General features: G+C 37.4%; 1 protein-coding gene across 2 annotated transcripts in view; it reads right to left on the reverse strand.

Annotated features, from left to right (window-relative positions):
• PAPPA2 (pappalysin 2) overlaps positions 1–27401 on the reverse strand; it is a 399201-nt gene that overhangs the window by 166597 nt on the left and 205203 nt on the right. For both annotated transcript variants that reach the window (XM_069065505.1, XM_069065506.1), the window contains 2 exons: positions 12556–12691; positions 10938–11154 (listed from right to left, as the gene is read on the reverse strand). In XM_069065505.1, the coding sequence (XP_068921606.1) occupies positions 10938–11154; positions 12556–12691 (353 nt within the window). The remainder of the gene's footprint in view (positions 1–10937; positions 11155–12555; positions 12692–27401) is intronic.

Genomic DNA, 27401 nt, shown 5'->3' on the forward strand with positions numbered 1-27401 from the left:
AAGCAGAAAACAAGTTGATTCAGAGTTTCAAACCGAGGAAGTTTACCCTGGAGTTGGGAACCAATAAGTCAGGTACAGGAGTGATGTATCTGAGAAATTAAGGATCACTGAAATGGCTGACAGTGAGGTTAAAGGAATGAATAGAAAGAGAAAGGAAGCCTAAAGCAAAATTGCAAGGCTGGCTGAGATTAGAGAGACTGTGATTTATAATGGGAGGGGAGAGCAGGTTCAGTCAGAATGAGGGAATGGCCCTCCTGTTGGTGTGTGTAATGTTGCACACATTGTCAGACATGGTGGATATGATGGTTGTTTTTGCTGAACTTTAATCATCATCATCACCATGATCTTTGTTGGTGTGCTTTGTTGCAGGGGATGGCTCACTAGTCAAGGAAGGGATATGAGGGGTAATATTCTGAAATGAATGTGATGTAAGAATTAAACTCATCCATTAAAAATATTTTTAAAATTAAAGAAAAGAAAAAGAAAAGTGATAGAGTAGAAAATATGGAGTTTGTAACCACAGATAGGGATTTTAGAAATAGGAAGGACAGAAGGAATTGATTTAAGACTTATGATGAGACTGAGGGTTTCAAACTTTTAGACTGACATTGGAGGCAGATCAATTTCATTTCCAAGTGGCTACAAGGTCTAAAACATGGCTGTTCTCCTGGGTGGCAAAACCAGGAGACATGGAGGTCACTGGAGCTGAGTAGATCAAGCAACTTTGAGGCCAGAATTTTGGAATGGACACCAAGATGAGAACTGACACCCTAGGGAGGGCTGCAGGGGAAGTAAAATAGTTTTAGGGGTCCTTACAACCAGATGCCAGATTACTGAAGAATTGGAGACTATTCTTCCTTAAGTTTAACAATGAATAGAATGAGAGTGATAGGATAATTGCTTGAGGGATTAATAAGGCTAAAAGTATTTTTCTACTATAGAATAGTAGAAAAATTGGAATATATCCAAGTGTATTTCTAAATGAAGGAAAAAGAAAGTAGAGATGAAAAGATTGAAGACAGAAAAGAGAGGATGTGGATAGGGATGGTACAAGGTTCCATCCAAAACAAGCAGGAGAGGATGGGATGCATTCATTCTCTCCTGACTTTGAACTTCCCACAAGGGGATATCCACTGTGCAAATTCTTAGGTGATCCTCCAGTTCCTATTCTTTTTCCCCCTAATATAAGAACTAGAGATAGTACAAAGTATTAGGTGATGATAGAAAATGTTATGTGGAAAACTAGGGGGAAAAAATCATCTCCAATTGTTGGGATTATGAAAGGCACCATGGAGGAAAGAGCATTTCCACTGGGTCTTGAAGGATGGGCAGGAGGTTAGCAAGCAGAGATTGAGTCCAAAGCAGTGGTGATAGTATAGTTAAACATAATACAACTATGTGGGAAAATGTCAGGGTAAAAAACATGTATAGTGTGTGTGTGTGTGCATGTACATACACATATGTACATATACATACACATGCATATGTGCGTGTTTATATACACATATGCATACGCGTATTTAGACATGTATATGCATACATAAATACACATATATACATATACACACCTTGGAAAACTGTGAGAATCCTAGGAGACAATGGACATAAAAACACTTCCTAATTTAAAATTGTGTGTGCATGTGTGTGTGCGGCACTACTACTATTAATATGAAAAGAACAAGGATAAATTCAGCTTTTTCTTTAAAGATGTAGACTTGATAAAGTCTAAACTTTAGGAACCATTAAAAATTTAAATTTATGAATATCCATTTTTTTCTGAATCAATTAGCATGTGTGTTTATACTAAGAAAGTTTAATGAGGGTATTTATACTATTAAGTTTGCCTCGGACAAAAAATGAGATAAAAGCATCAAAAGGAAACATGGATTTTAAGTTTATTTTGAAATCATATTTTTTAAATGGTTAATTCAATTTTGGAAAGGAAAGAGAGATACCAAAACTATGAGGAAATATCACCTTGTGTTTGACAGTTTCTCATAAAAGAAGCAGTGTGGAAGCAAAGTTATGGAATGAGACCTTTAAAGGTGATTCACATTTTAGCTATTCAAAGGTGTAGCATAGCTGATCCTCTGGTTCACTCAGGCCAAAAGTTGCCAGTAGCCCATGGGAGCTGGGGATAGGGCATCTGAGAACTCTGATGACAGGAAGCTGGAGAAGGGAGCCTGGAAACATGGAACTAGGGAACTTAGAATATGGCAGATATGGCATATACTGCAAGGCAATGGAAACAAGCACAGTGGAATAATTCTGAGGCATTCAGACTGATATTTTTGTAACCTGCTGTTTAAGCAGTTATTCAGAAGCTTATGTTTGTTCATTACTTTCCCCACCCAATACAAGCCTGGCAGTTTCTTTAGCTCCACAAATAGCTGCCTAAGGAACAGTCTGGAGGACTGAGGAAAGACCCAACACCTGGGACTAAAGCTAGGTTCTAGTCCTGGTTCTGAATGTGAAATACTCATGCGACTTTAGATAAGTCATTGATCTTTCAGATACTTACTATGTAATATCTTTGGCAAATCAATTGACCTTTGCTTCTTTCACTTTCCTCAACTATAAAATGGGGATAATAACAGCACCTACCTCTTAAAGTTTTTAGGATCGGATAAGATATTTGTTTTTAAAAAAAGTGTTTAGCACAATATCCGCAATATAGTAAATGCTATATAAATGCTTCTTCCTTTCCCTTCTCCTTTTAGAGGCTTCAATTTTCTCATCAATTAAGTGAAGCATTCAAAATCAGAATCTCATTCAAAATCAGAAACTCAGAGTTTGAAGGAACCCCAAATGCCATTTTTACTCACTTTTACCTGAAAAGGAATCTGTGTCTAACCATTTAACTAATAAATAGCACCTTTTTACATCAAGAACTAGAATGAAGCTAAAATGACTGATTGAAGGATCAGACAAAATTTAATGTATTTTGATCCAAGGATGGGGGCTGTTATCCTGTCTGAAAAGGCAATCAGTGAGTCAACTGACTAATTAAATTTATATTAAATTAAATCGAACTAATTAAGTTTCAACTATGTGCCAGGTACTGAGGATACAAATAAAGACAAAAAAAAAAGAAAAAGAATTCCTGTTTGCAAGAAGCTCCATATCTACTGGGGGAGATAACCATGGAACAACTATATACAAACAAGATATGTACAGGACAAAGTGGAGGTAGTCTCACGGGAGAGGTGCTAAGATTAAGGAGGACAGGGAAAGGCTTTTTGCAAAAGGTAGAATTTCTGAGTCTTGAAGGAAGTCATGGAGGCTTCTTTCTCCTCTTATTCTTCAGGAAGTAGGAGGTGAACTCTCATGGTTGTAGATTTAGAGCAGGAAGGGACCTTGGAGGTTATCTAGTTCAACTCTCCTGTCTCACTCCCATTTTCAGATGAGGAAACTAAGTTACCTAAAAAGCTCAGCTTTCCTATTCCTTTAGGATGAGAGAAGAACTGACTTTTCAGGCATGGTCACCACCACCAGTTTTTAGATCAGAATATACTTAAGATTTCTATCTGTCTTGTACACATACATCTCAGTAGCCCTCCAAGTCCCTGGGGAAGAGGGGGCCTCACTCTGATGTAGCCCACAATTCACCATCTTGTCCACAGGGATGTTGTGAGTTTTCTTTCTCAGAGTTATGTATGTTATGTCTAAGGTAATACCCTGATCTACCAGTATAATACTCAGTAAATAATTTTTTAAAAATAGACATTTATGTGCTCTTTAAGGCCTGTTAATTATTTTATATATTTTGTCTTAGTTCAGCCTTATACTAACCCTATGAGGTTGGTTGATGTTGTTCAGGAGTTTTTCAGTAATGTCTGACTCTGTGACCCCATTTCAGGTTTTCTTGGCAAAGATACCAGAGTGTTTTGCCATTTCCTACTCCAGCTCATTTTACAGATGAGGAACTGAGGCAAACAGGGTTAAGTGACTTGCCCAGGGTCACACAGCTGAGGCCAGATCTGAACTCAGGAAGATGAGTTTTCCTGACTCCAGGCCTGGCACTCTATGCACTATACTATGTAGCTTCTCCATATGGTGGTTAGCACAGGTATTATCTTGATTTTACAAATGAGGAAACAGAGATTCAGGGAAGTTAACTAAGGTGGCACATAATCACATATCTAATCAACATTAGAGATAGGATTTGAACTGAAACCTCTTCCTCTCTTGATTCTTGTCCCCCCCAACATTACCACAATGGGCTGTGATAGTAATGGAATATAAAGATTCCCCTGTATTGGCTTGGTTTTCAAATTGATTGTGTTAAAACACAGAGCTTGTTAATCCCACCTGTGGGATGGACTTGTTGATGTGAAAAGAAAGTCCTGAACTGGGAGGAGCTGGTGACATAGATTTGGAGAGACACAAGAGAGAGGCAGAAGAACTTTTTGGAAGCAGCACCCTTGTGGAGGCAGAGAGAGAGACTGAGAGGATTGCGGAAGGCCACTTTGAATCGCCCTGGACTTTTGAGACCTGCCCCCTGAGCTGCCAAGGACTGAGGAGACATGGCTGTTTTGCTGGTACTTTGTCTGTCTGTTTTGATGTTGTTTTGCCAGATTTGTCCACTGGTGAAAGACAGTCCTGTTGAAGAAGTCCTGGAACCTGGCTGTTGGCTAAGAGCTCCTGAGACTCTCCTGCAGACAGAAAGTGAATACTGTCCACTGGTGAAGGACAGTGCTTTTGTTGCAGGGGCCTGGGAACCTTTCTGTTGGTTCAGAGCTACTGAGACTGTCCTGCAGACAGAGAGTGAATACTGTCCACTGGTGAAGGACAGTGCTGTTGTTGCAGGGGTCTGGGAACCTTTCTGTTGGTTCAGAAGCCCTGAAGAAGGATTTTCTTGTTGTATGTTTACAGAAATCCTGGGAGAGGGTTTTGCTAATGTTTTCAGGGGTTCTAGGACTGTTCTACAGACAGAGGATGAATTAATGAAGAGACTGGCAATGTATCTTGTGGCCTTGCTAAGCCTTGTCTCCCCAGGAACTAAGATTGCTGAGAACTTGCCTCGTGTCAAGATGAAGAAAAGACCTCCATTTGGAGCACCTATGCTGGTATTTTGAACCTTGGGAAGTTGCCTTTCCTTGGCATTACATTACATGGGCCCAGGAATCCCTGCATCTCCAGATTAGAGAATAAAATAGTGTCACTCTGCCCTGGAGTAAAGCAACCTAGGGTTAAGAACATGATTGCCATAAGGCCCTAGAAGGAGAGGTGATGGGAACCTGGCCTGGACCAGGGAGTAGGGTTGGTATATCCTGATAGTAAGCAAGGAGGGGAAACAGAGGAAGAAAGATTTGCCTCCATGTTAGTATTTGAGGCACATGTCTCGATAGCCCTATGTAGCTTCTTTTTCTGGGCTCCAATCTTACTAAGATATGTCAATTTATTGACTATATATGCTTTGAATTATCGATACCTATAACCCATCTTCTGCAATGTCAAGCAAATCTTCTGCCTCTATTTCTTAAAGAAGGAAGAGCATGATACTTGAAGAATGATGGATAAGTGGGCATGGTTATTCAAAGGCAAAAATTTCAATTGACAGACTCTACATTGCTCAGGCACTAAGGGAATTCAGGTCATAAGGGGTAGGATGGCAGTGGTCAGGAATCCCTTTGTGCCCAGAATTTGAGGGTTTCATAGTTTATAGTGTGTGTATATATACAACTGTGTTTGATATAGATCTGCCCATACAGACTCGTGCCTAATTTATTCTTTAGTAAATGCACATGGCTTAAGAATCTCAGTCAGCTCCCCCAGTACCAGAGAAAGACATTGGTATCTGTCAACTTGCCTGTTAACATGTTACCCTATTACACTGATTTGCTTGCTAAGAGTGAACAGCCAATTTGCACTGCTTCTGTCAATCACATGTGGTTTGGAAACCTCCATGCATTCCAGATACACTCTGTGTAAACTAGAGAATCATATCCCATTTCCACTGGTTAAGATGCACGCACATAAAACTTGCTTTTCATACAGTGTCACATAAAAGGAGTGAAGAGGAACCAGTAGTGATCATAGTTAATCAACCTCCTTGTCAAGCCTGGGACAGGCTGGGCAGACTGCTTTCTGCTCTTTGCTGCCCTTACAATTCTGTGTGTATGAGCTACATGATGGAAAGCCTAAAATAAATAGTCCCCATGTCTCGGTAATCTGTAATGTGCTGATTTCCTTTTGGTTCATGTATGATATAGTTCTGATTCTGAATAAATATAACTTACTATTGTGTGTTTTATCAAGACCTTCAGAGGCCTCTGGGATTAGCATGCTCATTGATCTCAGAACATCATTCCTTTGACTTTCAGAAAAAAAAAAGAAAAAAGAAAATAAATTAAGACACAGAATGGACTATCATGGGATTGGACTAAAACTCCAAGGAAATAAAGCTCAGTCTAGCAGGTCACCAGGAGTGTTGAGTTAGAAGGAAGAAGAAATAGAAAAAAAAAATTCCCACTGGGAGATAGGGTCAAAAAAGCCCTGGGATACCTGGAAGCTAAATAAAAGAAAGTTAGACTCAAACAGAAATATAGGTACCTACCCTGCTAATGCTAACAGATTGTGTGACACACTGTTCCCTCAGTTCTTCTCTCCTCTCCCCCATAAGGAAACAGAAGATGCCAAACTTGACTTGAGATATAGTAAAAAAAAAATGCCTTTTTTGTATAAACTGTGAACTAGTAGGATGCCATACACTACATAGTAATTTTAAAGTGAACTTGAATTCTTAATAGGAAGACTGACATAGAAAAGGAATAATGATGACTAAAAGATAACTAATTATTTAATAGGAACTTGTTGAAGGTAGGAGTGATAATAATAGAATATTACTGTAAGACCTGTTAATTTATTTATATTTGCATTTATGCTATTTATACCCAGTACAGTCTTAAATCATTTAACCACACTGAATCTTAGTTTCCTTATCTGTTAAATGTGGGATTTGGATATAAATCATCAGTCTTTCTATATATTATCAACAAAACTTCAACAGGAAGAGAACTTTCATTCAAAATAACTACAGAATACATAAAATATTTAGGACTCTACTTACCAAGAATCACATAGGAATTATATGAAATCAACTACAAAATACTCTTCATAGAAATAAAGATAGAGTTAAATAGTTGGAAAGATTAGTGGTTGAACCATGACAATAAAATGACAGTACTTAAATTATTTTACTTACTCCATGCCATACCAATCAAACTAACAAAGAGATACTTTATAGAGCTAGCAACATAATTACAAAATTTATCTGGAAGAATAAAAGATAAAGAATCCCATGAAAATCAGTACACACAAAAGTGTGGGAAGGGAGCTTAGCACTGTGATTTCTAATTATATTACAAAACAATAATCTTAAAAATTATTTGGTAATGGTTAAAAAATAGAAAAGTTGAGCACAAGTTCTAGAATCAAATAAACATAGTATCATAGTGTTCAATAAACCCAAGAGTTCAGCTACTAGAATAAGGTATCAGTATTCAACAAAAAACAGCTGAGAAAACTGGAAAGCAGTCTGGCAGAAATTGGGTTTGGACTAACATCTCACACCATATTCCACAATAAGCTCCAAAAAGATACATGACCTAGAAATAAATTGTAGATTTTACATAATAAATTAGAAGAATAGTAAAAATAGTATATTCGATGATTATGGAAAATAGACAGGTTCTTAACCAAGTAGTAGATATATTAAAAGTGAAATAAGTAACTGAGAAATTTTTTCAGTGAATTTCCTGCTAATATCCAAGATCTATAGAGAAGTAATTGAAATATATAAGAAAAAGACTCCCCCCTTAATAGATGAATGACCAAAAAATATCATTAGGCAGTTCTCAAAATAGAAAAGCAAGCTATCAATAATCACATGAAAAAATATGCCAAATAACTAATAATAAGAGAAATGAAAACTAAAACAACTATGAGGTTCTATTTCATGTCCTCATAATTGGTAAATATGACTAAGAAGAGAAATTAAATGTTGAAAAAGAAGTGTGAGGACACTTATATGCTGTTGTTAAAGCTATAAATTTATTCAATCATTCTGGAAAACAGTTGAAAAATATATCTAAAAAGTAATTAGACTGTTCATACCCTCTGAGTGATACCTAGGTGATGCTAGATATATATATATAAAGAGATCAAAAACAGGGAAAAAGATCCACATTTGCAAATTATATTTATATACATATATATACATATACATATATATATATCAGTACTTTTTATTATAGCAAACAACTGGAAGCTAAGGGGCTGCCTATCAAATGGAGAATGACTAAAAAATATGGTTTATTAATATAATGGAATATCATTTTGCCATTAAAATATTGAAGGGGACTGAATCATAGAAACCTGCAAAGACTTGTATGAACTAAGGCAGGGGGAGCTAAGCAGAACCAGGAGAAAAAACTTTACAATTACAACAAACATCAAAAGCAGTTTTGAGACAAGCACTAACAATCGATGCAATAACCAACAATGACTTCAGAGGACTGATGATGAAGTATGTTTCTGACCTCTTGACAGAAAAGTGCTTGACTGGAAGGGGAAGATAAAACACATTGTGGAAATGGAAAATGTATGGATTTGTTTTGCTTGGCTATGTTAACTTGTCACAAGGGAGAGTTTAATGGAGTGGTGATTATAGTGATATGAAAAGTGCTCTAAATGACTATTAATTAGAGAAATGAAAATTAAAACAACTCTGAGACACCACCTCATACCTACCAGAAATAACAAGTGCTGGAGGGGGTGAGGGAAAATAGGTATATTAATAAACTATTGGTGGAGTTCTAAACTTGGTCCAACTATTCTGGAGAACAATTTGGAACTATGCCCAAAGGGCTATAAAGCTGTGCATACTCTTTAATTCAGCAATACCCCTACTAAAGAGAACAAAGAAAAGGGGGGAAGGACTTATATGTACAAAAATATTTATAGCAGCTCTTTTAGTGTTGGCACAGAATTAGAAATTGAAGGGATGCCCATCAATTGGGAAATGGCTAAACAAGTTATGGTATGTGATTATGATGCATTACAATTTTTACATAAGAAATGATGGAGGGATTCATAAAAAAACCAAGACATGAAATGATGCAAAGTGAAGTGAAAAGGTCATTGTGCACAGTAACAACAATGTTGTAATGATGATCAATAGTGAAAGACTTGGCTACTTTGATCAATACAATGATCCAAAACAATTCCAAAGGACTAATGATGAAAAAAATGCTATCCACCTCCAGAGTTAGAAGTGATGAAGTCTGAGTGCAAACTGAAGTATAATTTTCTCACTTTCTTTTTTTTCCTTTTCTTTTTTTTGAAATATGGCTGGTATGGAAATATATTTTGCATCATTTCACCTGTATAATTTATATCATTTTGGTTATTTTTTTACAGTGGGTGGGGAAGGCATAAAAGGAAGAGAGAATCTGGAACTCAAAATACATAAAGAAAAGATCCCTAAATAAATAAATAATGAATGAGGGGAGATAAAACTTTTCATAATTTGGGGGGAAGTGGAAGAACAACAAAATGCATATGTAATAATATTTTAAGTTCCATTTAAAATCTTTTACTTTTTGTTTCCCTTTGCATAAAGAAATATAAAGTTTGTTACAGGTTATAAAATGAGGGGGTTGGATGATCTATATTAGCTCTAATGTTTTTTCTAGTTTTAAATCCTATGTTCTACACCATCTATCTCAGAGGAAAGGGACCCAGGTAAGAGTATGAACATCTGCAGGCTCTTTGGAAAGGAGGAATGGGGAGAATTGTAGAGGGTATCTCAGTTCTTTCCATGTAAGAATTCTGGGAATTAGAGTCCTCAGAAAGATGAGGAGAAGTGGTGGAACTAGAAATCTAGTATGCTGTGCCAGCAAGTTGGGTCCTAGAGCCTTTTAGCCTAAAAGTGAAGTTGTTCCATAAGGGAGAGGGTTATCAGAAGGTTATGAGATATCATTTTATAGGTCCTGGCCTATGGCCTCAAAATGAGGGAAAATACTTTCCTCTGCTTTTGATTTTTTAAATTTGTTGTATTTATATAAAGTGTGCTCCTTGAAAAGACTAATTACTATTATTAGATGTCTACAGTACACAGAACACCATTCTGTATGTTTTAAAAGATTGAAAAAATGGGTAAAACAAAAAGCTTGCCCTTGAGGATCTTAAATATTGATCCACATATACACTAGTGTGTATGTATAAATTTTCTTCAATACTTAAAGGATATTTTATTTCATTGGTGGGGGTACTCCTTTCATTGGTAAAGTTTAAAATTATCCTTTAGGTTGGTTAGATGGTCTAAAAGTGCTAATGGGGCAGAAAAAGTCTTCCTCTTTCAGTCTGTCTAGTGAAAGATTTCTCCAGTGTTTTGCTTCACTAATCCTCAGAGAGATAACAGACAAGCTCTTGGCCAGCCCACACTCAAAGTCTCTCAAGACTTCCAGGACCCACTCAAAATTGATCCCTATTGGCATTGCCTTTAAAAGGAAACCAATGTGATTTCCACACTATAATGAAGCATTAGATGGGGGGAATTTTACACACACACACACACACACACACACACGAAAACTGATTCAACAAGGAACAACTAGGGAAATTGTGTGAACAAAGACAAATAGGGAGGGAAATGCAGGACATTTGACAGTGATCAAATATCACTGCAATAAATAGTATTTAAGGGGGAACAATATGAGACATAAGTAGAAAGGACTGACCAAACAAAGAACAAATTCTAAAATACAATACTAATATTCTCCTTCCCAAACTGTTGGCATTTTGTTTTTAGTACCCTCAATAATTTCCTTAGCCATAGTCATAACTATATAGCACCCACCTTAAAACATGGACTTCACTATCAGGAGTTCCCAATAGTTGGGGAGAAAGAAGAGCATAAAGAGACATTGTACCTTGGTCGTTGGTGTCCATGCCCTTCATGCCCTGGGATGCAGTTGTTGGGGGCTGAAGGATTAATATTTAAGGAAGTCCTTAGGGCCACTGCTGAGATTCCAACAAATGGTGAAGAGAAATTAAGCATCATTGAGGTGGTTTGGTGAAAAAGGAAATTCAGATTGTGGGTCACATTAATAGTCAATGGGTTATGCTGGCATGATAATTCATAGGTTCCTGTGGAAAAAAAAGAAAAGTGATGATATAAACAACTTCGAATTGTAACATCTGACGAGGAAATTTCTTGGGAATCCAGAACAGAGACACCCAGTTCTTACTGAGTGTCCTAATAATCCCTTGTTTAAAAAAAATTTTTTTAAATTACAGTCAGCTAAAACCATGCCCAGTACATGCAATGATTACCTATGATTCTGTCCATCACAGATAAGAGAGAAAGAAAGGAGCAGGAGGCACAAGTTTGTTACAATACACAAGGGGCACAGGTGGCACCATAATCCTGAAAGATGAAGCTTCCTGATGGAGTCAGTAAACTTAGATCATTAAGTGCTAGCAAAGGAGACTTTTTTTAATGATGGTTAACTAATCAGTTTCCCACAGCTTTCTGAAAGGTGTTATTTTTGAACTGTAATGCTTAGAATACAAAGTAGGACCTTGTATTGAATACCTTCAGTGCCAAGGATCCCTTTCTCAACTGGATTTTTTTTGGGACATTGTACATTTCCCTCTGGACCAGTCCCTCTGGAAACAGCATGAGAAAGGCACAACCTACCCTACTGTTCTTTGGGAGCAGTGATTGCCCAACCTCCTTTATATTCATAGGTGGAGAAAGGATAAAGTGTTAGTCTCTTCCTCAGGGTAGTAAGAAGGAACCAGGCTATTAGCTTGCACTGGACTCATTTCTTGGTGTATACCTTTAAGGTTCCTTTCATTTTACATCAAAGACACAAATTCAGGGAAGAAAAAAAGTAACTCCTCAAGAAAATACTTTCTCTCCCTAAAGAGATTTTTTAATGTTTTAAATGTTTTCACATCCCTTATCTCAGCTTATCCTCATATTTTGGCACTATATACTTATTATTATACAGCTATGCCTTTTTGCCTCTCTCATTAGAATGTAAGCTTCTTGTAAGTAGGGACTGCTTGTAAGTAGGGACTGTTTCATTTGTTTTATTTGTATCCCCAGTGTCTAGACCAGTACCTGACTATATAATCACTGATGAGTAAGCATTTAATAAATATTTATTGATTGATTTAACGATCATCCCTTTGAAATAGGCAGAAGTCAGCATTACATAAGGAAGACCTATACCAATATGAATTCAAATTTGGCTAAGTAAACATAGGTCAAACTTGTAGAGAAGTTATGGTCATAACTGAAAAATTTTAAGTGGTGTACTGTTGGCTTCATTCTATATAATTCTCTTATGTTTGGTTCTTCTTTCTGATTTTCCCATTTATTTTTTTACTCAAAGAAATGTTCAGTATATAAGGGGTACAATAAAAGCAAGCAAAGATCAAAACAAAAGGAAAGAATGACACTCCCTTATTTTGGAGCTCCTGTGATGTTCTCTGTGACTACCATTCCTCATGTTTATGAAGGAGAAAAATCACACTTACCAAGTGAGTGGTTTTGTCCATTGACATCACTCAAGTGAAGAGTAACTGTTGGCCGCTGCTTTTCCCCATGGACCATGCCATCAGATGCCAAGAAAACAAAAACTGTGGTGGCCACACCAGGTCTGTCAAAGCATACCTAGGCATAAGCACACATATGTATGACTTATAATTTGTTTTATATCAATAAAAATATCTACCACATAACAGTTAAGGAACCATTGAAATGATTCTAGTCTACTAAACATAGTATCACTGGCAACAGACAAAGTTGCAGTATGACACATTTCATTCAGACGTAATGAGGAATACCTTGAGTTCCTCTTTTGATTAAACACTAAAGCTAAACTCTAAAGATGTTTGTGGATTCTCTGTAGTCTAAAGAACTTCAGACATAAAACAGGCAACAAACATGTCACCTAGACCATAAGAGGGAGGATGAGAGGGAGCAGAAAAAAAGCCACTTACCAGGGATTGAAGGAATAGACCAAGAAACCCTGCAGAGGTGTCATGAAGGTGACAACACAGGGTGAGAAAGTAGGAAGGGACTAGATATGGGAAGTATGGTATGCTGAGATCATAGTTTGAATTATCAGTGTTTTTCTCCACTACCATTGTGTTACTATAAGGACAGGCTATGCTCTCACTCCAAATCCCACCCTTTTCCCAATGAGAAATTGCATGATTATGATTCAGACAACTGCCTAGAGGCAGGAAGAACAGATGCTTTCGTGAAGTCATTTTAAGTTCTAGAATGTAATGGTTTAAATGATTAGCAGCCAACACAGTACAATGGAAAGAGCAATGAACCTGGAGCCAGAGAGCATGGCTTATAAATATTGGTTCTACTACTTCTATGATCCTGGGAAAGTTACTAAAACCTGTTAGTCCTCAGATTCCCCATCTTTAAACTGATGGTGAGTTGAACTAGTTAACCTCTAAGATTCCTTCCAGCTCTATATCTATAAATTTCTTAGATTCTGTATTCTACATAGGTAAATGCAGTTTTCCTTTTAATAGAAATTGTTCTAAAAGCCAATGAGTTGCAATGTGCTATACTCCCTACTTTCCCAATTTTCATCTATTTCCCCCTAGAACAAGGAAGCACATTTAAACTGTCGGTTCTTTTAGTGATTTCAACTGCTATTAAGGGCAAATTTCTACCTTTTCTGGTGCACACATAATGTGTAACTCAGCAGTGTTGAGGTGAGTATCAATGGAATTGCTGCCACCCTATACTCATGAAACAAGAGTGATTAAACCTCAGAAAAATTGCTCCCAGTTTCAGAACAGGATGTAACATCTAATAGGTGGAGATTCACTTAATGTGATGAGCTTCCATAGCCTAGAAGTTACATTACCTGTCTAAACAATACATGGTTTGTCTCTAGTCCAAGAAATGATCATTTTTGTGGTTTGCATGGTGGGCTTAAATAATATGAGCTGATAAGTGCAGGAACACATCATGGCAGAAATGATTTTATAAGGGAAGGGGAGGGGAGGGAAGGGGAGGGTTAGGGGAGGGAAGACCTGGACCCATAGTGTAGAGAAGGTAGCAAAAGTTCTAAGTGTTTAGAAGGGGTCTTATAGGACATTGAGTTCAATTTTACCTTTTTACATTTGAGGAAATTGAAACTGATTAAGGCTAAGTAATTCACTGAAAGTCACATAAAGTTTGTAAGGCAGGATTTGAACTCATGTCTTCCTGTTTACAAGCCCATCCACTATACCACTTAATTCTTCTTTAATACCGTATCCTCTGAAACTTACTGGATTGGGATCATCTAAGAGCAAAATTTGAAATACATCACAAAGTAACAGAAAAACCTTTCCAAAGTCCTCAGCCCTGGGTGCACTGGAAGAGAAAGGAATTCAAAGTCCCCAGGAAACTCTCCTAATCTTTTCCATTTTCTATAAAACCAAAGAAAATTGCTGGATAAAAGCATGGGTTTCGCAGAACAGGCCTCATCAGAACCAGGGAACAAATACAAAGACCAAGTAAGAATATGGTGGCTTCCATCTAGTGGGCCTTTGATGGAAGGGGGTGACTGCAAGGAAGGAGAGGAGAAATTACTCTTCTCAATTCTCTCGTCGTGGTCTCTTCACTGACACCACCCACCAGGAAACCAGCTGGTCTAGTGGTTGTTCTTATGATGTGGATACCTTTTCTTTTGGGCCTGAGCCCAAGACCAGCTTTTCATGTCCACCTTTAAGGTCTTTGAAACCCAGACCACTGCAAAGGCCTCTTGCTGGGGGTGCTAAGGTTTCCAGTGGCTTGGTTTGTGTGATGGGCCAGTTCTAAGATTTTCAGACCATAGCTTAATTCAAACCACAGGGGAACATGATATATAGTTGATCTGGTTGGGGGAAGCAACTGCACCTTACAGAAACACATCAAGTAAAGAGAAACATTGGTTGATCAGAACATGGAATGCCAAATACCTAGTTGTGTGTACAACTCTAAAAATGTCCCAGATGGAAATTTTTAGCAAAATGGCAGGCCATATTCTATACTTTCTTTCTAATGTAGAAAAGGCTACATTATTAGCAACTACATGAGCACAAGGAAAGTACAAGCTTTGTCCACCAGGCAATATACTACTATACACAAGGAGAGATATGTGTTTCATCTACATGATCCACTAATGCTAGATTTTTTAATTTTTTTGTGTGTCACAGATCCTTTTTCAGAATAATATTTTTAAATGCATAATATAAAATACATAGGACTACAAAGGAAATCAATTCCATATGAGTGAATTTGTCATTAAAAAAAAAGTTCACGGAGCCCAGGTTGAGAACTCCTATGGTAGAGATAGAGTCACACATTGTAACTACAAAAATAACTAATGAGGGAGGGGAAAAAAAACAGGAAAGAAGAGAGTAAGGATGTGTGTCCAGAAAAGGAATCATGTTTTGACCCTGTTCAATAATTTTCAATAAAGCCCAGAATTTAGGAAGGTACCTTAACAAATGAAGGACTAAGAGCATCAGTTGATAGAATTTTAAAAAATAATTTTACTATAATTTCTAATCTGTGAACATGCACTTTAAATACAAATTAATTACAAGCAGATTTTATAACTTTGAGATAAAATTTTTCATCTTGTTATCTCTCTTTTCTTTGCCCTAATTGTATAGTTTCATCTTGGTCCTTCAAAGTATTCTTAAATTCTGGTTCTTCTTTGAAGACTAGAGAGGACTTACACAAAGTGGTGCAGAAAATAGCACAACCAGGATTTAAGCCCAGGTGCTTTGGTTCCAAATCTAGGGTCTTACAGTCTCGTATAGTAGATATCATAGAGTGACTACATCATGTTATTTTACTTCAGAAGATTAAAATCTCATATTCCTCCATTCAAGTATTTGTTGTCCCCTACAGAGCTCATCTATAGCCTTCATCAGTACCCAAAAGTCCAGGAGTCTACTAAACTCCTAATCATCTCTAACATATGGAAGTAAGCCTCAATTCTAAAAGATTAGCCTAAAAGTCAAATAAATAATATCTCTTGGATTCAGTTTCCTCATCTGTGAAAATGGGAATAGTAAAGGCACCATCTCACAGAGTCATCACAAGGATGAAATACAGAGAGTTTTTTAAACCTTAGACTACTATATAAATGTTAGCTATTAGTATTCTGGAAATCTTCCTGTCATGCATCTATTCTTTTACCTAGGGGGTTACCTAGGGGCTCTCCAGTCTTCTTAGGTGACCATGGCATGCTTTATTGGGTCTAGAATACTTATCAATTTGTAATTTCTGTTTTGATTACTCAATTGCTTCTTAGAAATAACTGTGAAGCTGATTTCTTTAGAATTATCTGAGATTTTGAAGCAAACTTACTTGCTCTCTCTTTTTTGTTTTGTTTTGTTCCTTCTTTCTCATCGTTCATTCCATTGATTATAATCCTTCTTTACAACTTGATTAATGTTCAATGTGAAGGTATCTGTAGAACCTATATTGGATTGCATGTGCCATGGAAGGTGGGAGGGAGGGGGAGAAAATTTGGAACTCAACAGCTTGTGGAACTGAATGTTGTAAAATAAAAATAAATAATTTTTAAAAAATAGAATTATTTGAGATATAGGTAGCAATTGGACCTGAAATGTTCTTGATACAAGAAATTTCTAGGTTAGGAAAGTTCTTCTACTAATATACATTGACACTGTCTCTGAAACTTAGAGAGCTGCCTAGAACACAGAGAATCTAAGAACTGGTCTAAGACCACAAGAGTGGTCAAAAGTGAACCTCCAACTTCCTAACTATGAACCTCAATCTCTATCATGCCGTGATACCTTTCTTAGAGTTACCATGAATAACTTTTCATTCTTTCTTCCATCCCCTTGCTTTAGAACAATTTGTCTCCCATTCCTTTATTCAAGGCTCAATATAGGTGACATCTCATAGAGGAATATTTCCCACATTTTCCTGGTTGTTAGTACAATCTCCCTTCTCAAAGTATCTTGTATTTACTTTTCTGGATGTACTTTTTCTTTTCCCAGGAAAATTTGAAGTGCCTTAAGGTCATATTTTTTTTCTATATTCCCAAGGACTAAGCACAATGTCTTGTATTTGGTGCTTAATAAATGCTTGGTGAATTGAAGATAGGAGTAATTTGCTTATATTGGTTCATCTATGCTGTCTAAGAATTTCCCCTTTTGTGCTTGATGGTTCTTATCATACCCTGTGTTTTCATGGTCATTATTGGCTAAAAATTTATCTTACAGGAAATACACTTGGAATTTCACATTAAATACTTCCCTTTTTGTTCTCCCCCAAGTTGTGACTTTATTTAGTGTAATTTATCCTACCAAGTATCCTCATTGTCAGGGCCTAGCCTTAAGTCAGTTTAGCAGGGGGCAGATGAGTTAACATCTCCTATCTCCCCAGTGAGCCTGGTCCTTTGCTACTCTCAGCGGTCTCCTTAAATCACTAGATCATAATTAATGCTGGAAAAAACTGTCTACCATCAAGACTAGTCTTAATAAGCCTCAGATATGAGTCTTGAAAAGTCCTGAAAGAACAATATGTCCAAAGTGCCCTTTAGAGTAGATGATTTAAGGATGGAAATCCACATCAGTTCTCTACCAGTCATAGGAGAGAAATAAGACCTTTTTCAGAAAAGTCCACATTTCTTTGGGTCCAGGTGACAGCCCTCAGGACCACAGGGGACAGAAGTGAAATTCAGTAGGTCCATAAGTCTGAAAGGACCTTCTTTGAAATAAAAATGAAGCAAAAAGTAAAACTAACCTCAAATTCTCAGTTGTATTATGATCCAAAGGTTCCATATAAAACCAGACAAGTCAACTGGGGCCAGTGGTGGGATGTTAAGATAAAGGAATGTTTCACCTAATTCAGAACAGTTTGAGAGAGAGAAAACCCTCTGTCTGCCTGCTAGGCCCAGACCCACTTAATAAACAGGCAGGCCAAGTATTTCAGTTTTCTGGTCATCCTTTGTGGTGGTCCCTGGAAAACTGACCCCAAGACTGTACCACAAACTTGAAAAGAATCTTCTATGAGGTTTCAAAATGCTTTGGATTTGTTACTGGCTTGTTGTTTTCCCCCTGTGCCCTTCAATATTCTCTCAGTTATGGGCACTTCACAATTCTGAAGGGGAAGAGGAAACACTCAAGAGGTAACAGATTGGCAGTGCCAGGGATCAACCCTCTGATGACTGGAGACTTGAAGACATATAGCCAAGAGAGGGGGGGGACTCTTTTTCTTTTCTTTTTGTTGTCAATTTTTGTTTTTATTCTGAACTTAACAAACATCAACTAAATTGGCCATTTCCATATAAAAAGTAGAACAGAAAAAGAGGAATGTGCATGAAACTGTACATCTCTGTTATTTACAACTTACTTTCCTTTTTAAGTACAGATAGGTTCCCTTTAGTACCAAAAAAAAAAAATGAATCCTGGGAAGAGGATGCATATAGTCAAATTCACATTATTTAAATTTGTTGTTTAGTAATTGTTATGTATGACTCTGTGAACCCATGGACCACAGCACACCAGGCCCTTCTATCCTTCACTATCACCCAAAGTCTATCCAAGCTCAGGTGTCATTCATCCATGACACTATCCATCTCATCTTCTACCATAATCTTTTCCTTTTGCCTTTGAGCTTTCCCAACATTAGGGTCTTTTCCAATGAGTCCCATTTTCTCATTATATGACCAAGTATTTAAGGTTTAGCTTCAGTATTTGAAATTCCAGTGAATAGTCTGAATTAATCTCTTTAAATATTGACTGATTTAATCTCTTTACTGTATAAGAGACTTTCAAAACTCTTCTCTAGCACCACAATTCTAATGAAAGCATCAATTCAGTAACACTCATTTTCCCTTATAGTCCAACTCTCACAATTATACACTGGTGCTGAAAAAACAATAATTTTGACTATATGGACCTTTGTCAGCAAAGTAATGTCTCTGTATTTTAGTATGCTATCCAGATTTGCCATAGCTTTCCTTCCAAGGAGCAAGAATCTTTTAATTTCATGACTCCAGTCCCTGTCTCCAGTAATTGTTGAGCCCAAGAATATAAAATCTGACACTTCCATTTCTTCTCTCTCTATTTGCCAACCAGCGGCCAAGACTTTAGTCTTTTTGATGTTAAGCTTCAGGCCAACTTTTACACTCTCCTCTTTCACCCTCAAGAGATTTCTCAATTCCTCTTCACTTTCTCCCATCAGAGTGGTATCATCTGCATATCTGAGATAGTTGATATTTCTCCTATCAACCTTAATTCTGGCTTTTATTCATCCAGTCTGACATTTCATATAATGTACTTTGTATGTAAGTTAAATAAATAAGTTGACAATATAGTCTTGGTTAAATACTGACTGATTTTATCCTTTTCTTCCTTCAATAATTCCTCTCTTCCTTCCTTACCTTATTCTGTTCCTTCCCTTCTTCCTCTTCTTCTTCCTCTCTGCCTTCCTTTTATTTTAAGATTTCCTAATCTTAAACAAATCAATTGTTCCATGTTTGGTTCTAACTGTTGCTTCTTGATGTGCATGCAGGTTTCTCGGGAGAAAAGTATGGTGATCTGGTACTCCCATCTCTTTGAGGACTTGTCACATTTTGCTGTGACCCAGAGAGTCAAAGTCTTTAGTATAGTCAATGAAGCAGAAGTAGATGTTTTTCTGGAACTCCCTTGCTTTCTCTATAATCCAGTGGATGTTGGCAATTTGGTCTCTAGTTCCTCTGCCTCTTCAAAAACCAACCTCCTTTTCTGGTAATTCTTGGTTCAAACTTTGCTGAAATCTAGCTTACCCAATCTATAGATAGAGATAGATAGGTAGATAGATAGATAGATAGATAGATAGATAGATAGATAGATAGATAGATAGATAGATAGATAGATAGATAGATAGATTCCAATTGCAAGTAAGAACAATTTTAACTTTTTTGTTGTTGTTTTGTTTTTTACAATTTTGAGTGTGAAATTCTCTCTCACTCTCCCTCCTTTTCCCCCTCATTGAGAAGGTATAGTTTGCAGAATTTTAAGCAAAACCTTGCTAGCATGTGAAATGAGTGTTCAGCAATTTGAACATCCTTTGGCATTGCCCTTCTTTAGGATTGCCATGTAAATGGATCTTTTCCAATCCAGTGACCACTACTAAGTTTTCCAAATTTGCTGGCATATTCAGTGCAGCACTTAATAGCATCATCTTTTAGGATTTTAAATAGTTCAGCTGGAAATCCATCACCTCCACTATTGTTAACATTGCTTCCTAAGGCCCACTTCACTTCATTCCCTAAGGTGTCTGGCTCAGTAAGTATACCATCATGGTTATTGATGATGTTAAGATACTTCTCATGTAGTTCTTTTGTATAGTCTTGCTACTGTTTCTTACTATCTTCTATTTCTGTTGGCCTTAGCATTTTTTTCCTTTTATAATGACCATTTAGCATAAACATTCCCTTGACATCTCTAATTTTCTAGAAGAGATCTCTTGTCTTTGCCATTCTGTTGTTCTATTTCTTTGTACTGCTCATTTAAGAAAGCCTTATCTCTCATTATAATTTTTTTTATGTAATCCTGCATTTAGAATTTGGAAAGCTATATCTATAGCTTTCCCTTTCTCTGTTACCTTTTGCTCTCCATTTCGCAGCCATTTGTAAAGCCTCATCAGACAGCTATTTTGCTTTCTTGATCTTCTTTTTCTTTTTAAAGGGTTTTTTTTTGTTGTTGTTGTTGATTTCTCTTGCATAATATTGTAAACTTCTTCCCATAGTTCTTCAGGCACTCTACCAGATTTAATCCCTTACATATATTCATCACTTCTACTTCATATTCATAGGTGATGTTATTTAGGTCATACTAATATGGTCTGAGGGTTTCCCTACTTTCTTGAATTTAAGTCTTTTTTTTTCTTTTTGGAGGAGGGAAGGTAGGGCAATTGGGGTTAAGTGACTTGCCCAAAGTCACACAGCTAGTTTTTGTGAAAGTATCTAAGGTCAAATATGAATTCAGGTCCTCCTAATTACAAGGCCAGTGCTCTACTCACTGTGCCACCTAGCCACCCATTTAAGTCTGAATTTTGCAATAAGAAGTTCATGATCTGAACCACCGTTCACTTCAAGTCTTGTTTTAACTGACTGTATAAAGCTTCTCCACCTCTGGCTACAAAGTACATAATCAGTCTGATTTTAATATTGTCCATCTAATTTTATCTGTATGTAGAGTTATCTTTTGGGTTGTTGAACCAGAGTATTTGCAAGTTATCTTGACAAAACTCTGTTATTCTATTCCCTACTTTATTTTGTGTTCCAATATCAAACTTGCCTGTTATTTCAATTATCTTTTGATTTCCTACTTTAGCATTCTATGATGAATATGACATCCTTTTTTGGTGTTATTTCTAGAAAATGTTGTGGTTTTCATAGAATTGAATGATTAACTTTGGTCTCTTCAGAATCAGTGGTTGCAGCATATACTTGTATTACTAGGTTGTATGGTTTACCTTGAATTCCAATACATATAATTGTGATTTTTCTTTTGAGATTATACCCCAGTACTGCTTTTCTCACCTTTTTCTTAACTATGAGGACTAAACTATTTGTCCTAAGAGATTCTTGCCCACAATAGTATATGTAGTGATCATCAAAAATGAATTCACTCATTTCTGTCTAAGTTCATTGATAACCAAGATATTGATGAGTAATCTTTCCATCTCCTGTTTCACCATAACCAGCTTACCTTGGTTCATAGACCTTGCACTGCAGGTTCCTTCATAATATTGATCATTGGACTTTCCTTTTGTAACTAGAAACATCCACAGCTGAGCTTCTTCTTGCCTTCGGCCCATTCACTTCATCAGTACTAAAGCTACTTGCAGTTGCCCTCTGCTCTTCCGCAGTAGCATGTTGGATACCTTCCAACTTAAGGGGTTCATCTTCCAGTGTCATAGCTATTATTATTTTAATACTGTCCATGGGGATTTTGGGCAAATATACCGGAGTAGTTTGCCATTTCCTTCTCCAGTGGATCATTTTTTAATCACAACTCTACTATGACCTATCCATCTTGGATAACCCTTCATTGCATAGCTATAGTACCACTGAACTATGCAAGGACCTCTGCCATGACAAGGTGATGCTCTTTGAAGGAGGTTTGAATTTATAACTATGTAAAAGATGATAAATGGTTCCAGCCCAGTGGAAATATGCATAACGAATTCAAATTGATGTTATCACTTCATGGGATTCATTATTTTCATTCATTGGGACCTGGCTATAAAATCAACCTATAGCTTTGAAAGTTTTCCTGCTTATCTGGCTATCTTTATGACCTTCTTTCTGTTCTTTCTTTATAGTTTCTAAAATAGATTCCTCAGTGACCTTTTTTCCTTTCCTTCTTTCCATGTTTTTTTCCTCCTTTTCTTCCTTCAATAATTCCTTCCCTTCCTTCCTTACCTTATTCTGTTCCTTCCCTTTTTCTACTTCTTCTCTACCTTCATTCCTTTTTTCTTTCTTCTCTACATTTATCCCCACCTTGTCCCCCATTTTAGTAAAAAAAAAAAAAAAGCTAAACAAAGCCTGTTGAATATATACACAGCAGAGTAAAACACATTCCTACATTGACAGTATCCAAAAAATGTATGTCACATTCTACTGAGAGATAGTCTTTCAAAATGCAAAGGAATCTCATCTTAAGAACAACCCTGGGGGGGGCGGGGCCGAGATGGTGGAGTAGAAGCACGACCTTCCCGCGGCTCCAGCTTCCACCCTCCCCAATCCATGTAAAAAGGGGACTCTAAACAAACTTTGGAGCTGCAGAACCCACAAAATAACACAGAGAAGCTAACCTCCCGCTGAGGACAGCCTGGCAGGCCGTCAGGAATCGGCCAGCGCAGTGCTCTGGGAGCAGAGCCCAGCACCACCCCGAGGCTTTAGCCCCAGGGCGGGCCTGACCAGCTGCCAGCCAGAGGGACTCCAGATCAGCAGCAGCTGTGGCCGTTTCCAGATTTATCAACACATAGATGCGAAGGACAAGGTGAGAGGCCAGTGCAGTCTGGATTTTGGGACCCAGTAAGTGGGAGCACGTGGCTTCTACCCCCAGGGCAAGAAACCACTGAGACGCCAGCACAGCCACAAGGCGGCTTCAACTCCTGGCCTGCAGAGTGTAGGGGGACCAAGCACCAGTCTGAGGGGTAATCGCTCTTGCTTTAACCTGCTTGGATCTGGATTGCAGTCTAGGGTGGAGGTCCTGGGGTGTGTGTCCAGCTTGCAAGAGCGTGTGGAGACCTCAGAGAGGGCACCCATCTAATACCTCCGGCAGCTGAGAAAACCCCAGCGTTTGGGACAAAAACTCCCCTGTCTGGTGGCAGAGTCCTACTGTGGTAAAAAGCCCAAAAGTCAAATAATTGAATGGCAAAATGAGCAGGCAAAGGAAACAAAGCAGACAGAAGATTCCAAAATTACACTCCTATTTTGAGGACAAGAAGGAGCAAGGCATGGAACAGGGGGAAAACAGTGAAGTCAGAACTCCTGCACCAAAAGCTTCAAAGGAAAATGCAAGCTGGTTACAGGCCATAGAGGACCTTAAGAAGCAGATAAGAGAAGTGGAGGAAAAATTGGGAAGAGAAATGAGAACAATGCAAGAAAATTATGAAATGAGAGTCAACAGCCTGTCTGAAGAAAATAATACCTTAAAAAACAGACTGACTCAAATGGCAAAGGAGGCTCAAAAAGGCAATGAGGAGAAGAATGCCTTAAAAAGCCGAATTTGCCAGATGGAAAAAGAATCTCAAAAGCTCACTGAGGAGAATCATTGCTTCAGAATTAGATTGGAGCAAATGGAAGCTAATGACTTTATGAGAAATCAAGATGCTGTTAAACAGATCCAAACAAATGAAAGAATAGAAGGCAATGTGAAATATCTCGTGGGAAAAACCACTGACCTGGAAAATAGATCCAGGAGATATAATTTAAAAATTATTGGACTACATGAAAGCCATGACCAAAGTAAGAACCTAGAAAGCATCCTCCAGGAACTTCTCAAAGAAAACTGCCCTGATGTTTTAGAACCAGAGGGCAAAATAGAGGTCGAAAGAATCCACCGATCACCTCCTAAAAAAGATCCCAAAAAGAAAACTCCTAGGAATATTATAGCCAGGTTCCGGAATTCCCAGATTAAGGAGAGAATATTACAAGCAGCCAGGAAGAAACAATTTGAATATTGTGGAAACACAATCAGGATAACACAGGAGGGATCAAAGGGCTTTGAATGTGATATTCCGGAGGTCAAGGGAGCTGGGATTAAAACCAAGAGTCACCTACCCAGCAAAACTGAGTATCATGTTTCAGGGGAAAATATGGTCATTCAGTGGAATACAGGACTTTCAAGCATTCTTGATGAAAAAACCAGAGTTGAATAGAAAATTTGACATTCAGATACAAGAAGCAAGAGAAGCATGAGAAGGTAAACAGGGAAAAGAAACCATAAGGAACTTATCAAAGTTGAACTATTAACATTCCTACATGGAAAAACAATAATTGTAACTTATGAAACTTTTCTCAGTAGTTGAAGGGATTAGAAATATATATATATATATATATATATATATATATATATGTCTTTATATGAGGGTATGCGGGCATATGAATACATATGTGAATGTGTGTACATACGTTTACAGGTATACATAGATAGAGGGCATGGGACCAATTTAACAGGAAGGGATGATACTTAAAAGGTGAAATTAAGAGGTGAGAGGAATATAATGAGAGGAGATGGGGAGAGACAGAGTGGGGTAAACTATCTCATACAGAAGAGGCAAGGGAAAATGGTTACAATGGAGGGGAAGAATAGGAAGGCAAAAGGGAATGGGTCAACCTTATTCCTATTGAATCTGGCTTGAGGAGGGAGGGAAATACACACTAAATAGGGGATCTCACCCTCCAGGAGAATAGGGGGGGAAGGGGATGAGAGGAGGGATGATGGAAGAGAGGGCAGGTTTGGGGGGAGGGAAGTTGGAAGCACCCACTTTTGAAAAGGGACAGGATCAAAGTAGAGAATAGAACAAGTGGGAGGTGGGATAGGAGGGAGGGAAATATAGTCAGTCTTTTACAATATATCTACTATGTTATTGTTTTGCATTAGCCGCACATGTACAACCTATACTGAACTGCTTGTCTCCCCAGTGGGGGTGGGTGGCAGGGGGGGAAGGGAATGAATCTGGAATTGAAAGTTTTAAAATCAAATATTCAAATATATATATATATGTGTGTGTGTGTGTGTGTGTGTATACTATTATTAATACCATCTTACATGCAATTAAGAAATAAGATATACAGGCACTGAGGCATAGAGATCCACTGGAAAAGTCGAAACGGGTATGGGAGAAAATATGGGAGAGAGCAGATTGGAGGTGGGGATATCCTGTGGGACTGCTGTTTTGGGGGGATGGGTGGGGGAAAACGGGGAGAAAATTTGTAACTCAAAATCTGGCGGAAACGAATGATGTAAATCAGAAGTTAACAAAGCATTTAAAAAAAATAAAGGGATTAAACCAGGAAAAAAAAAAAAACAACCCTGGGTGAATGTGTTCATTAATTTTTTCAACAAACATTTATAAACCATTTTCTATGTATGAGGAATTATGCTCCCTGGAGGGGGGGTATGCTAAGAAAAACACAGGATGGTCCCTTCACTTAGGTAACTAATAGTTTGAGCAAGAAAATGATGCCTTGTCTCTTCTCTGTAAATTACTTTTGATTCTAATTCAGCTCTAAGGGTGGGAATACAAATGGAATTGAGCCTGGTATTATTTTTTAAAGGATTGTAGAACCATAGCTTTAAAGTTGAAATGGAACTTGTAGGTGGCTGATTTCAAATGCTTCATTTTGCAGATGAGTAAACTGAGGCCCAGAAATGTTAAATGACTTGCCCAGGGTCACATGACTAGTATGTTTCCACCACTGGAAACTGGGTTAAAAAGAGAATCTGGCTTAATTTGTAAGGTTAAGGGAACTGCTGTCCTTAGGGCTTACTAAACAAGTCACAAATCAAAGTTTTAGTTAAATTTATAATAACATGTAGAAAAATATCAGATTATAAATTTTATTAATTATTACTTTTATTGTGAAATATAGTTGTCAATTGTTAGTTTCTTTGCACAGGATGGGGAAATGATTCAGAGAACAATTTACTGATATCTAAATGTATGTTAGTGATAGATTTCTTCTCTAAATCTGGCATTCCAGTTTTTGGACTCCCTCCTGGAGTCCTCCTGGAATATTTCTCCAGATGGTGATATTGGAAACCAGTCCTAGCTGATACATTTTTGTAGGGACCCTGGAACAGAAGAAATTATCAAAAGTGCAAGGAGGGAAGAGGGGGGCTGTACTGGTGGGAGAGATCATATAACAGAATAAGTGAAAGTGGACAAAGAACAACAGCTAATGACCAATTTCTTAGAGGACAAAGGAGTGAAAGCTGACATTGACTCAATGGTAAAATAAAGTTATTAATGATTAAACAGTATCTGTTCAGTACTGACTCTGTTAAGCACTCCATAAGGTGTATGCATTCCACCAAAGAGCTGAGTGAGTTTCAGTTGTGTGTGTCATGCAGTAAACACAATTATGGAGACTAATGAAAGTTTGCTAGGGACGTTTAGTGTCTACAAAAGACTCCAAATTAAAAAAAAAAAAGATCAATAACAATCACACGAGAGATAGAAAACAAACTACAATGTAAGTGTAAATTGTTCTACAATAGCGAAATGAATGAATTCTTCTAGGCCGCAATTTAGGGTGAAATGTTATAGTAATGTCTCCCTTTTATCCAATGGAGACAATGTTGGATAAGGTCAACTTGGAATAAAGAGAAACCCCAAAGTGCAGGTGAATCCTGAGTTGTATCCTTGCTACATATATAACACTGGGCAAATTACTTAACCTTCTGGGCCTCACTTTCTCCTCTGAAAAATGGGGATAATAATAACATCTGTTTCACAGGGTTGCTGTGAGGCTCAGATAACATATTATAGGCAAACTATTCTTAAGACCTTAAGGTGCTATTTAAATATGAGCTTTGGGAGGGACGTCTATATAATTTGTGCAGATTTTCTGTTAAATTCGTTATTTTAATGCTTTTGGTTGTAAATCTTTCTAAATAATATTATGTACTTCCTACCAAATAATAATAGTATTTTAAAGTCCACAAAGTGCTTTACAAATATTATCTTCTCTTATCATCCCAATAACTGGGAAATGCTATTATTATCCTCATTTTACAGGTTGAAAGTTAAAGTGATTTGCTTAGGGTAGTGGGGAAAGAAAACCTGCATTTATGCAGCACCTACTATATGCAAGGCACTGTAGGAGGGAGGGAGT

The sequence above is a fragment of the Petaurus breviceps genome, unplaced genomic scaffold, assembly GCF_028583685.1.
Source record: "Petaurus breviceps papuanus isolate PSGF00001 unplaced genomic scaffold, PetGlider_PUasm1.0 90692, whole genome shotgun sequence".
NCBI classification, from domain to species: domain Eukaryota; kingdom Metazoa; phylum Chordata; class Mammalia; order Diprotodontia; family Petauridae; genus Petaurus; species Petaurus breviceps.